This window comes from Haliotis asinina, chromosome 3 (assembly GCF_037392515.1).
Source record: "Haliotis asinina isolate JCU_RB_2024 chromosome 3, JCU_Hal_asi_v2, whole genome shotgun sequence".
In the NCBI taxonomy this organism is placed as follows: domain Eukaryota; kingdom Metazoa; phylum Mollusca; class Gastropoda; order Lepetellida; family Haliotidae; genus Haliotis; species Haliotis asinina.
Genome location: NC_090282.1, coordinates 41827677 through 41842081, shown reverse-complemented (window position 1 = coordinate 41842081; position 14405 = coordinate 41827677). Strand labels below are relative to the sequence as shown.

General features: G+C 39.9%; 1 protein-coding gene across 1 annotated transcript; it reads left to right on the top strand.

The window, feature by feature from the left end:
* The first annotated feature begins 2997 nt into the window (after positions 1 to 2997).
* On the top strand, positions 2998 to 14369 carry LOC137278032 (epidermal retinol dehydrogenase 2-like). Its single transcript, XM_067810072.1, has 6 exons — positions 2998 to 3224; positions 4139 to 4323; positions 6592 to 6723; positions 7495 to 7739; positions 9506 to 9631; positions 10514 to 14369. Exons 1-6 carry the CDS (start codon positions 3086 to 3088, stop codon positions 10605 to 10607), a joined length of 921 nt encoding a protein of 306 aa, XP_067666173.1. The 5' UTR covers positions 2998 to 3085; the 3' UTR covers positions 10608 to 14369.
* Positions 14370 to 14405: the final 36 nt, after the last annotated feature.

The window sequence follows — 14405 nt, the reverse complement described above, 5'->3', positions numbered from 1 at the left end:
ATATGCTGGAGTATTGTCAACTTACACAATCTCAATTTGAACATTTGAACATTTGTATGAAAATGCCAATTGACCTGAGTTCTGGGCTCATTTCCACAAAGCAAACTTACTGCCTTGATGATAATAACTTGTAAGTTATAACTTCAGCTTTCACTAGCGTAATGCTAAGTTTCTGGCATGAGGCCATGCATCGTTTACTGTATTCAAACCGACTCATGATGTGAAAGAGACTCTCTTTATTAGCACTGTACATTTGTCGTGTACCTGAAATATCTCCAGCATTTTCTTTTAATTTCAACATTTATTTTGAGTCTATGTACATTATATTAATTTATTGTAGATGAATGACACTGCTTAGTTTTACCAGATTATCCTTGTTTGTTAACACTTGTGTTATTCTTAGACCTATGACCTTATGAATATCACATGATTAGAGAAAACAAGAATCCGTATGTTTCATTTACTATGACATTGTGTAAGAACTGGAAACACTTTTCAGCATTTACAATGACTTAGTGAATATTGCGGTTGAGTGTACTTTGAAGATTGTTGAATATAAGTTTTACTGAAGATAGTGTCTGAGGGTACTGTGTTATGTATTCAGGTCTGTCAGACAACCTATTGTCTTCTATGATGTATATACATTATCCTCAGTTTGTTGTTCCTGTTAACTTTGTATTTGGGTGCATGAAAATGAAGGAAGTCTCACATAAACCATTGCTAACCAGTGACCGTTACCTTTTGTTTCTCAATGAATTCATGACCATGGTAGGACAGCTTTACCCAAGTTTGTTCCATTAGTTAGGAGGGTATTGAGACATGTATTCCCTGAGAACAAATCTCAGTGGGGGATTGTCTATTATCCCAGAAGAAACCTACATGTATGATGTCAATACCTGAGCTTCATCAAGAGTAGGTGCTTGAGGGAATCACCCAATGATTACCCCTGGTGGGGATTAACAGGTACTGAAAATTTACCCAGATAGGTAAAACATCTCTTCAGTATTCACCCTAAATGGAAAACTTCAACACACAAGGTTTGATGGAATAGGGAGAATATTATTCCATACTTGTCCTGGACTAGTGGACAGCATTTTCACACAAATTATGAGTACAGTGAGTACAGGAATGTTAATATATTGATCTGGTAGAATAGGTCTTCTGCAACCCATGCTTCCCATAATAGGCGACTATGATTGTTATAAGAGGCCGCCAACAGGATAGGAGGCAGACTAGCCGACTTTGTTGACACGTCATCAGTTTCCAGTCGCGCAAATCCATGCTCATACTCTTGATCACTGGATTTTCTGTTCCAGACTCGATTATTTACAGACCGCACCAATACAGCTGGAATATTGCGGAGTGCGGAGAAAAACTAAACTCACTCACTATATTAATCTATCATTATCGCACAGCAGACATTTTTGGACTTCAGTATTCACTCTTGTGCTATAAGAGTCAGGTTGCCTTATTTTTAATGCCTGTCAGCTTGTTTGAAACGGGCATCACTAATACCTAACTAATCACAAGGGGGAAAATAGTATCAAAATCCATTTTGTAAAAGGTCAACCCTGCAAGTGATAGATCATACGTTTTGTGTTGATATATGTTACCACGTTGCTTAGAGGAGGCCCTGTGGATGTAAATGGAGAGGGTTAACATGCAACAGCATTAGAGGTGCCATTGTAGATGAAACTTACAAAGCTATCGATACTGACTTTCCCTACATAAACGTTCACATTAAACATTTTGAATAACGGGCCGTTGACAATACCAACATGTAGATACATGTACCATATTTAAACTATTCTCTGTTCGCCTGTGTTTTATGAGCAGGTGTGTCTCATCCGAGCAGGGGCGGTGGGTAGTCTAGTGGTTAAAACGTTTAAATTGTTCGCTCTCACACCGTAAACCAGAGTTCGATTCCCCACGTGTGCAAGGTGTGAAGCCCATTTCTGTTGTTCGCCATGATATTGCTGGAATATTGCTAAAAGCGGCGTAAAAAATAACTCACGGGTATGCTAGTCGAGCAGGCAACGCCCTGTGGGAGTTAACTCTAATTTCTTATACCTCGTTCAAGTGCATTGTTTAAGCCGTGTCAGCCCTTCTGGTGATATAAAAAGGGTTTAATTATTACAGCCCGTGCAATATGACCGTCTATAAGTTGTTACTATCGCACATACCAAATACCAATATTGGTACGTAGTTAAAGCACAAAATACACTCAAAGCAAAATCCCGAAACGAATGGATTTATCGTAAGCCTGTTTCGAATATTATTGCATTTTTCTAATTTGATATTCATTTAAGTCCATTTTTGATTGAGAAAAACCCAAATATTTTGCAAGATATGTTCCACTTCGGAGAAACCAACAAAGACTTGTATGACGATACTAACCAATCAAGGGAAGCCTAGGGGTTCGACTGGCCGGTTGGTATGTTGTTGAGCACAGATCTGCGCAAAGGGGAACCGAAGAGCCTGATCACCCGATCCCGTTAACTGCCTTTTACGACAAGCATGAAGACCAGTTCTAACCCGGATATTCACGGGTCTCTGTGGTTCGAACCCTCAGACCAAAAATCTCGATACTGACAAATCTTGATGCAAACCTTTACCCAATGACATACCCCAAATAACAACTACTACCGAAAACAAGACATCAACCTGATCCAGTATTTACATTTCGGCATATATAGATACAATAATCATTACATAGCTTGTCCACACGAAACAAATTGCAGTTGGGTATGAATGCGATCTAAAAGAGAAAGGAGAAAAAGCTTTCTTTTTTTAGTTACAGTCCCAAGTCTTAAAAAAATCCCATTAATTCATTCTGTCATTTTCTCTGAGTTTCGATACCAGTAGCCTATTTTTAAGAAATATGCATTGAACACAGTCGAAACAATATATCAGTTTCTCATGGTATGTCGTCATGTTCTCTGGACGTAAATCTTACGTCCGCGCCAGAGAGTGTACGGTTTAGAGTTTCAGTCGAACAGAGTTATCTGCCCCTTTCGAAAGCGATAGCAAAGTCCAAGCACAGATTTCGAGTGGCATTGGTTGACAGCGTGTGAGTGCAAGCAAGATGAATGTAATTCTTGAGACATTTGTCGTCCTCTTCCAAGTGGCCTTCTTCTGGCTGCGAGCTATTGTGGTGACATTGATACCAGCAAGTTACAGAAGCAAGGATGTGGCCGGCGAGACGGTGCTGGTCACCGGTGCAGGTGACATATCATGACCCTTAGCGAGTTCTCTACACTGTATTAGTCTGTAGCACTACTAGCACGTCACTGAAACTCTTTGTACAACTAATTATACATACGCCTAACTCACTAACTTACATCCCTGTTGTAATGTGTGCTTGGTGTCGGGGCATTATATCAAGGCTTTTTTGCTTCAGCTTGGGTTAGTGTTTGGTAAAGTTTTCACATTTCACATTAATGAGAATTAACTGAATGCGTGTTTGTATAGGTTTTACCAGATCATTCTTGTTTTTTGTTTCAGCATGTTTTCTTTGTAATAGTTCATATATGTCAGATTGTATTTTGTGTTTTCACACGTGTTGTATCTCAGTTACAATATATATTAGGCTGAAGCGCATCATGATGATCAGGGGATTGTCTGGTCCATACTTGAGTATTTACAGAACGCTGCCATATATTAATATAGCTGAAATATATTGCAGAGTGTGGCATTCAGTAACAGCCAATTAAACACGCTTTACATTTTCAACTTAGTTTTGATCATGGTGATCTATAGGATTGGAAATTATATCAACTTTGCTTATGAAGTGAATTTAAATTTTGGTGTAAATGTTAATATCATTTGTTTTCATTTGGTCAGTCTTTGGTTCCATCTTTAAAAGAAAAGCTGATGTTGCATGGTGGATTTATCATTCACCTACTTTGCAATATGTAGTCAGGACAGTCTTCAAAATGATCCTGTTTATAATATATCTGTATAAATGAATCATAAAACTGAAATGCAGATGAAACTTCCGAAAGTCCTTAGTTGCAGGGAACGTAGTAGTCAGGCAGTGCAGACTTATAGTCATTATACATGTGAAAGTCAGTTTATTGTCACTGTCCAGGAGACTGTTCGTTCCATTCTCATACATGATCATCTGTGTCATTTTCAGGAAGTGGTTTGGGCAGACTGCTATGCATCAGATTTGCACGCCGAGGGTGCCGGCTAATATTATGGGATATCAATGCTCAGGGGATGGCAGAGACAGCTGAAATGTTACGCAAACTAGGCTCTGTACCTGTGTCATACACCGTTGATTTGTCCAAAAAAGATCAAATCTACGATACAGCTGAACAGGTAGGAACTTCACATTCATTTCAATTCATTCAGAATATATGTGCAAATGTATGTGTCAGTTATTGATGTCATTCCACTCACAGTCACAGCTTGCTCACTTTTAGAATGGGAAATTGACAAGTCACAGCCTTATTGTATGACTATCATGAGATCGTTTTATCGTCTAGATTGTTCATCAATTAAGTATTGTTTATTCACTCTGTCAGCTTTGAATTGAAGATTATGCCAGCATCATTATGGTTGAAAGAACCATTTAACATTTTAAAGGGAGGCTTTCTTTCCAAGAAATGACCTGTTCAAATGTAACATGTTAAAGAGAGGCTTCCTTTCTCAAAAATGTGTCCTTTGATAAACCATTCGAGTTTAAAGATGTGGAGCCCATTTCTGGTGTCCCATGTGATTGCTTGAAAAATGCTAAAAATGGCGTAAAACTAAATTCACTCACTCGCTCATTAGATTTTAACCATTTGGCTATTTACCAGTGTTGTAATAATAGCAGAGTGGGTCAGCTTAACATGGGAGTATGGAGAACCCATGACGTGTGTTAACCAAGTCAGCGAGTCTGACCATCAGATCCCATAAGTAACACAGCGGGTCAGCTTCACATGGGAGTATGGAGAACCGATGACGTGTGTTAACCAAGTCAGCGAGCCTGACCATCAGATCCCATAAGTAACACAGCGGGTCAGCTTCACATGGGAGTATGGAGAACCGATGACGTGTGTTAACCAAGTCAGCGAGCCTGACCATCAGATCCCATAAGTAACACAGCGGGTCAGCTTCACATGGGAGTATGGAGAACCGATGACGTGTGTTAACCAAGTCAGCGAGCCCGACCACCAGATCCCATAAGTAACACAGCGGGTCAGCTTCACATGGGAGTATGGAGAACCGATGACGTGTGTTAACCAAGTCAGCGAGCCTGACCACCAGATCCCATAAGTAACACAGCGGGTCAGCTTCACATGGGAGTATGGAGAACCGAGGACGTGTGTTAACCAAGTCAGCTAGCCTGACCATCAGATCCCATAAGTAACACAGCGGGTCAGCTTCACATGGGAGTATGGAGAACCGATGACGTGTGTTAACCAAGTCAGCGAGCCTGACCATCAGATCCCATAAGTAACACAACGGGTCAGCTTCACATGGGAGTATGGAGAACCGATGACGTGTGTTAACCAAGTCAGCGAGCCTGACCATCAGATCCCATAAGTAACACAGCGGGTCAGCTTCACATGGGAGTATGGAGAACCGATGACGTGTGTCAACCAAGTCAGCGAACCTGACCATCAGATCCCATAAGTAACACAGCGGGTCAGCTTCACATGGGAGTATGGAGAACCGATGACGTGTGTCAACCAAGTCAGCGAGCCTGACCATCAGATCCCATAAGTAACACAGCGGGTCAGCTTCACATGGGAGTATGGAGAACCGATGACGTGTGTTAACCAAGTCAGCGAGCCCGACCACCAGATCCCATAAGTAACACAGCGGGTCAGCTTCACATGGGAGTATGATTGTGGTACAGACGAATCTAGAAACATGATCAGGGCAAACATTCCTCAAAACAGTTCAGGCCTCTGGCATGCCTAAGGACTCTACACCACTTGTCACTTCAGTAACCCAAACTAGTTGTGAGAGGCGACTAACAGGATCGGGTGGTCAGACTTGCTGATTTGGTTGCCACATACTATCGTATCCCAGTTTATATAGATCAGTGTTCATGTATTTTATCTCTTGATTGTCTGGACAGATGTCATATAGCTGCGCTATTGCTGAGTGCGACATAAGACTAAGCTCATTAACTCACTCACTCAACCCACACAGTGGATTGTCACGACCTTTGATGACTGTTACCCCTATCCTTAAGGAATAGCCAATAATATATTCTACTCATAACAAGAACAACTTGGTGCCATTGTACAATAGAACCTTAGCACTGAGGTGACTGTAACTCCCATGACTTATCTTAGACTTACAGACCCGTGAAGGTCTGGGGTAGAATAGGCCTTCAGCGACCCATGCTTGCTATAAAAGGCGACTCTGCTTTTTCGTAAGAGGCGACTAACAGGTTCGGGTCTAGACTTGATTATTTTCATAGCTGGAATATTGCTGAGTGCAACGTAAAACTCAACTCACTCACTCACTCTTAGACTTACAACTGTCTTTACAGTCTTATATTTACACCTGCTTGTGTCATTGTTTTTAAACACCATTGATATCAGGCTTCAGAGTTACTGATGCAGGAAGGTATTTTTGTTTCTGTAGGTAAAGAGAGATGTTGGTGAAGTTGACATTCTCGTGAACAATGCTGGAATCGTAACTGGGAAGAAGTTCCTGGAATGTAAAGATGAGTTGATTCAGAAGACGATGGATGTCAACATTATGGCCCACTTCTGGGTAAGCAGCAAGATGAGATTGGCGAGTGTTGGGATATTCACCTCTGAGATATTTATTTTGTTAGTATTAACTTAGGGCAGTGGGGTAGCCTGGTGGTTAAAGCATTCACCCATCACGCCAAAGACCTGGGTTTGATTTCCCACATGGGTACAATGTGTGAAGCCCATTGCTGATGTTTCCTGCTGTGATATTGCTGGAATATTGCTGAAGTTGATGTAAAATCATGCTCACTCACTCACTCACTCACTCACTCACTCAGTATTAATCTACTGGTTAATTTGATTGATTAACAACATATATCAGGAGTGAAGTCATATTGTCCCTATGGTGAGATTCTGTAATCAATAACAGACTGCATGACTAGTTGTTTGGGACAGTCCATTTGGTCTACTTACTCAGTATCCTTGCAAGGTGTTTCTGGAGTTGGTGTACTTGATAATACTGTTTTCTGACACCCAGTAGAGTATTTTGTTATCACTTCTCTGTTTGATGAAGTAAGGGAGTAGTGACAGTACCAGATTTTCGAATTCAGTGGCCAATTATGGATAATTTGGTTGGTAGCAGAGTTAAATCTGTTATTATTTAACTTAGTGAGCAAAATACACTTTTCAGAAAACCTTTACATCCTCTTTTTGTCTGTCAGGACCCAGGGAGATTAGTCCATTTCTATCACTCGCATTTTGAATGCATAGCAAAATTACATTACAACACCACCTGAATGTGCTGGCAGTGAGGTTGCTTCTGAGGCAAATATCCTTCTTATTGTTTTAGACTGTTAAGTGTTTTGTTCCTGGGATGCTTGAGAGGAACCATGGCCATATTGTCAACATTGCCAGTGCCGCTGGTCTTTGTGGGGTGAACAGCTTGGCTGATTACTCTGCCAGCAAGTTTGCAGCTGTTGGCTTTGATGAATCTCTCCGCATGGAATTCTCATCAATGGGAAAGACTGGAGTCCACACCACAGTTGTCTGCCCCTTCTACATCAACACAGGAATGTTTGAGGGAGTGAGGACAAGGTACAGTGCTAGCATACCATATTTGACTGTCATTGACTAGATAAGCCATATGTTGAGGACCGAAAAAAAGCAGTGGATGGAAGGGTTCTGCTTGTTTACTTGTTACACTTTCATTACAGTTTTACCAGGTGGTAAGAAAACAACATCATATCATGATTCTTCAGGGGCATTTAGAAGTTGGTGTAGTAATATAGGACAAATCTTATGGAAAACAACTTCTTGAATTTATTTCTCATGACATTTCTGGGCTTGTTCTAGCCCTGAAGAGGTTGAAGAATACTTCGTGAGTCAATCAGCATGAGAAGAGATCAACGGAGATCGAGGGGTTTCCCTTCCTAGTGCCTGATTCATCACCAAAAAGTCATAGACTTTCAACCACTCTGCTATGCAAACATACCCATGTCCTCATTGTAAAAACTGATGAGGGCACCCATGTGTAAACAACATTCTATACATTTATGAAAAAGTCTCTGCACATATCTACATCAATCAACACTTTTGTATAATAAAGATCTGTACATTTGTAAGTTAATCCTAAGTTAATTCTATTAGCCCTCCTAGCTATAGCCATTCACTTCCACTTGTATAATGCTGTCACAGCACTGTGACGTCATAGGCAGAGTTAACAGTTAAGCCTCACTGTATGGTTCAACCTGATGATGGGCCTAGATTAAATGCAGGAATAAAGATAACCAGCTGTATTTGTCTCGTATCAAGAGACAAGAAATAGCAGGCAGCTGTGCTGTCGTCAAATGTTAAGGAAAACTGATGGTCTGGGCTAAAGTACAGTCAGTGGACAAAGGTCATCCTCCTGAAGCAAGGGAGTTAACCAAGTATAGAATGTCAAAGAACTAGAGTAGAATAAGGCAGTTACCTCCCTTGCCTTGGAAAGCTGGACAAAGCTATGCAGTGCTAATTGGCACTTTGTCTATCACTTAACTGATATCACATGCGTCTTTGATACTTAGTGTTAGTTATGTAAGCTTGGGGTGGTTTGTAAACCTTCATCTCAATCTTTTGCCTTTTCTGTTCAATAGTACTTTTCCAGTCATTATGATTAGGCACCTCTTTCCACTCAAACACCCCTACACAATCTGGGGGAGTGGCATTTGTGATGACCAAACATACATGTACAACTCGTTAATCCAACATTGTCCGTTACTCAGCAAATTTCGGATTAACAAGGATGTCAGGCTAAATAAATAAGACTAGATACATTTATTCAATTTGTTTCCAACAAAAGCATCAGATAAAGCCAACTGTCAGCTAAACAGAGGTTGGATTAACGAGATTTAAGATAAATTGCGACTTATGGTTAAAGTTAGCAATATCTTTACAAAAAATTAGCCAAGGTAAACATTTGCAATTATTGTTGAATTTCAGGTTTTGCAGAGAATAGTGCATGTAGCACATGCTCACAAACCATTTGCAGATGGCTGTTTAAGAAAATACTACTTATTGGAGGGAGTGCCCATGGTCTTTTGGTTAAGTGCTGTTAAGCAGATTCAGTAGCTCAAAGCCAGCTTCAAACTGGCAACAAGGGTTAGTCCTGCTCAGCCCATACTGACATATCCAGGAAGCCCTGCATACCCTGTCTTGGCAAATATTACTGTCAGGTGCCCACATCGACTTGTAACTCAAGCGTCCTGTTCAAAAAGTGATTGTAGCACTAAGGTAATTGTAACTGGCCCAGCATCTGTACCAAAACAGAGCATGTGTCCTCTGTCTTGTATGAATTTACAGTTTTAAAACAATTTTTGCTTCAGATTTCCTCTGCTGCTCCCTATCCTGGATCCAGACTATGTAGCCGACTCCATCATCAATGGTGTGTTGACCAACAGTCATGCTGTCATGCTACCACCTGCTGTTGCTCTTGCTGCAGCTTTGAAAGGGTAAGAGGTTGTCCATTGTATCAGTAATAAGTTTTTGTGAGTGAGTTTGAGTTTAGTTGTAAGCCACTCATCATTATTCCAGCAATATCATGGCAAGGGACACCAAAAATGGGCTACCCACATTATTTCCACAAGGGGATTGCATGTAATACATTCGGTATCACATGCGAACAATCAAGGATACCCAATTGTCCCAAAAGTCCTGTAGATGAAAATATTACTGCTGACCAGTGAGGTACATGATACATGACACTGGTTTGGAAATTGCTTGTCAAAAACTTTGTTGTACCAGCAACTTTGTTGTAACATTTGTTGCCATGTCATATTTCCGGTATCAGAATAGTTATTAACTAGTATCATATGTCATTTTCTTTCAAGTGCATAGTAGAATATTTAAATATACTTGTCACCCAAACCCAAGGGGGTTGATACGAAGTGATACAAATCTTCTGATATTCAAGGATTAAAACCCTGAAGATCCTAGTTGGAAACGGTCTTTGGTACCATGCTTGTCGTAAGAGGCGACTAACAGGATCAGGTAGTCAGAGTCACTGACTTGATTGACATAATTCATCATATCCAAGTTGCATAGGTCAGTGCTCATGCTGTGGATCATTGGATTGCTGGTGCAGACTTGATTATTTACAGACTGCCTCCTTATAGCTGGGATACTGCTGAGTGCAGCAATAAACAACACACAAACCAAGCAACCAAGCAACTGATCTGTGACCCTCACTTGCTGTGTAATGTTAAATGCCCACACAGTCAAGTCACCTTCACAATGTTACGGCTCTTGCAGCAAGGTAGAGTTTGCTTACAGAATGTAGTCATACTGGAATATTCTTTCGTGTCGCTTTTTGAGTATGTCTTGCTTGTTTTCAGAATCCTACCAGTCAAATGTGCGATGCTACTAAATGATTTCTTAGGCATCAACCACACCATGGACAACTTCAAGGGTCGACAGAAGAGGGACTGAAAAGAGGGCAAGGTTTGCTGTTTCAGGGACCATCAGAAAAGCTAGGCTGGACCCATTACATGTTTTGGTTTGCAGGTTTTCTAGTCTGTGGATACTTGATTCTAAAAATGACATGCTGGTCACATCTGTAAAGTATGACATGATAGAGCCTAATTCAGTAGATTGTTTGAACATTTCTGATGCCATAAGAGAAATCAGTGCTGTGTGTAGAGCGTAACCATGATTCCAGTTTCTTTCCGATGGGGAAAATAAGGTACTACTGACTGACTATTTATATTAGGTTTAATAGGAGTATCTAGTATAGATCTATTGATTAATGGTCCAATGATCATGCATCCATTGATTAATGGTCCATTGATTAATGGTCCATTGATCATGCATTCATTGATTAATGGTCCATTGATCATGCATTCACTGCTTAATGGGTCAATGATCTTGGATTCAGTGATCATGGATTCACTGATTATCGAACCACTGATCATGTGTCTGTTGATCAAGGGACCACTGATCATGTATACCAACTTGCTTTCACTCAAATATGATCCCGGTTCTGCTACCAATATGACTGCTCACTCCCACTCCGGTGTAGGACGACCTACATTTGGCCAACAATCCCAGTCACATCCATGATCATCCAGTAAATTATGTGAGCGTTATTAAAAACACTAATCCAATTGCCTCCACAACATGAGTCTGCTTCAAAGGACTCTGTGATGCAAATATCCATCCAGTGTTCCTTAAGGACTGAAGCAAGTATATTAACTACAGCATGATTTGTGATGTTGCACACAACTGGGAAAGCACTTCAGCATTAGTACCTCCGTTTCACTGTCTTGGTCCAGCACATTTATGGCATCTGACTGTTTTAGGATTTTAGCGTATTTCTGGTGTCCCCAGTGGTGATTTTCATGTATTATTGCTAAAAGTAACATAAACCCAACTCACTCACTCTGCATACCGATAGTCATGTGTAAGGTCATGATAAGATGTAGGTGGTTATGCCTAGGTGAAATCTTGGTAAGAGACAATCCAAAACAACCTTTGCTAGATGTAAAACACAAGAAAATATAGCGGAAAAATAAATTATATACAGTATGGTTCAAAATTATTGAGAATAGCTAAAGCATTTCATATTATTAAACGAGAACAAATCAGATAAAATTGAATGTATTGTGAAAGTGAACTGACCTTTTCATGTTGTGTAGGTAACAATTTAATATTTTATCAAGTCTCCTTGAGCTTCACGGCACAGTCTAAGACGGGTAGGCATACTTCCTATCAGAGAGGTTAGTGTCTCGTGAGTTATGCTGTCCCAGTATCGGACCACTTCTCTCTTCATGTCTTCAATTTTTGTCAACCCCTTTTGATTCACACATTCCTTCATCATCCCCCAAATGTTCTCAATGGGATTTAAGTCAGGACTATATGCAGGAAATGGTAATGCAGTCACATTTTTCTCCTGAAACCACTGCTTGGCATGTTTTGCGGTGTGTTTAGGATCATTATCTTGCTGCAAAATCCAGTCATTTCCATAAAACACATGTGCACTTGGAAGGAGAAAATTATCTAATATGTTAGTGTAGCGTTGACTTGTCAGATTTCCCTCAAACACACACAGCGGGGTCGTTCCTAATAAGGATATCCCTCCCCATACATGAAACTTTGGGCTGTATTTAGGTCGTCGATACAACGGTGCTGACGCAGACTTTGTCAATATTTTCACATTATTGGGATATACCCATATTGAGCTTTCATCAGTAAAAATCACATTTTCCCAGTCAAAGTTTTCATGTGCCAAACACCACTCAACACGCCTGTCTTTATGTTCTTGTTTCATGAGAGGAGAAAGAATTCCAGTCTTTTTCTCCCATCCAAGATCAATCAAATTTCTTCTAACTGTAGATTTTGATACAACTGTTGATCCCCTTTCTATCATTTCATACCTGATGTTGGAGATGCTTGCCCTTTGCTTTTTAGACGCTAAAATTCCCAGCCGGACGCGATCTGAGAAGTCCAATTTTCTGGGTCTCCCTGCTCCTTTCTGATGCCCAAAATCCTTTCCCTCTTTAAAATTCTTCCTAATCCTATACACAGTAGAAAGAGGAGTTCCTGTTCTCTCTGCCAGTGTATTTACATCATCAATTCCTTGATTACACAACTCAAAAATCAACCTTCTTTTATCTTCAGCAGACATTGTTGACAGTGCTGAGGAAAATGACGTCTGCTACAAATTCAGGGGAGGTAACTCTAATTGTACTATACTCAGTAGGCCAAGATGAGTTACCTCCCTTATACCATTACTTAGTTTTAAGTATCAGTGAATCAGTTGAGGTGTTAGGATAGCTCAAAGTAAGAAGAAAAATTCTCAATAATTATGAACCAGACTATACAAGCCTGTTGTCAAACAACTTGAATAATGCAGACTGCAGCATTAGACAACAAAAATCATATGAAAATTCCAAAGTGAAACTTGCTGTTGGTTTTCTCAGTGTTAATGATTGAGATATAGTGAACTAGATAAGCGGTAATGACTTAGATGTAACTGGACACTAGATGTAGCTACACCCGTGAAATCTTAACTCGGAAATGTGACTGGACATTAGAGAAAACCAGCTTTCTAAATAGTAAGTAGGTATACATATGTCCTGTTATGTTATTGCAGTGAGTCGTCATTTGGTGGCTGGTAGATTTACTGAGTGAAATGGGATGCCTTGTGAAACAGCGACCACGCCTCTTACCATTAAATTTCAATTATCATCCCATGTTTCCATGACAATGAACATTTTGATAAAACAAGCACAGCCTTTGGAATTACTGCTTGTATGTCAGGATGCCTTGTTTCAGGTTTATGAAAGTGCCTTAACTGTATAGGATTTCACTGGTAAATGGTAGTAAGGTGAACCAGTTCATGAATTTTGGTCACTATACATATTATGTAGTTACCTGTATGAACAAAGGTACTAAATGTACGTTCAGCAGAGAACACTTTTACAAGTATTTTGTTTGTTACTTCTTTGAGTTTGAACATTTATGGTATAATTCCAGAGAGTGATGAATATTTTATGTTATTATTTTAAATGTTGTTGTGCTTTTCAGTTTATCATACACATGCATCCACATGGAAATGCAAAATTGACAAATCGTTGTTTCAAGAAATGTAACCAATACGTAACCTCATTTGCATGTATACTGTAGAATTCTGAGGATGTACGCTCTCTGTTGTGCAGTGGCTGTGTGTAGCCTAGAGGTCAAAGTGTTGGCTTATTTCACTGATAAGATGGTCACACGGGTTCAGCTTCCCACATTCAAAGTGTGAAGTCTATGGTGTCCTGATATTACACATGGTGTAAGACATATGTAATGATGAAGTTATCTGATTTTGAGGAGTGAACAGTTTATTCATTCAAGGTTCACTTGCCTTTTCATTGAACCTCACTTATGGACAAAGTGTCATCACTATCTCTCCCGGTTCAAAGTTAAGAATATTTGTGTCATGTAATGTTATTGAAAGAAGGCATTTTTAATCATTATTTTTTGTGAAAACAGGTATATGTATATTTTGCTGTTTTGTTACAGAAGGAGCATGTTGTTAGGTAAGATGTCCAATATTTAAGTCAAGACTCACTGAGGCTCAAAATGCTCTGAAGATAGGTCCTATTGGGGGGGGGGGGGGGGGTTTCTAGAGTCAGTGCTGTTTTGTTATGAATCTTCAAATCTGTTGATTTTAAATCTGTATTAAAACTGATTAAATTTGATATGAAAGGGCCATTCCTGTGTTCTGTGTTGAATTGAGCAATC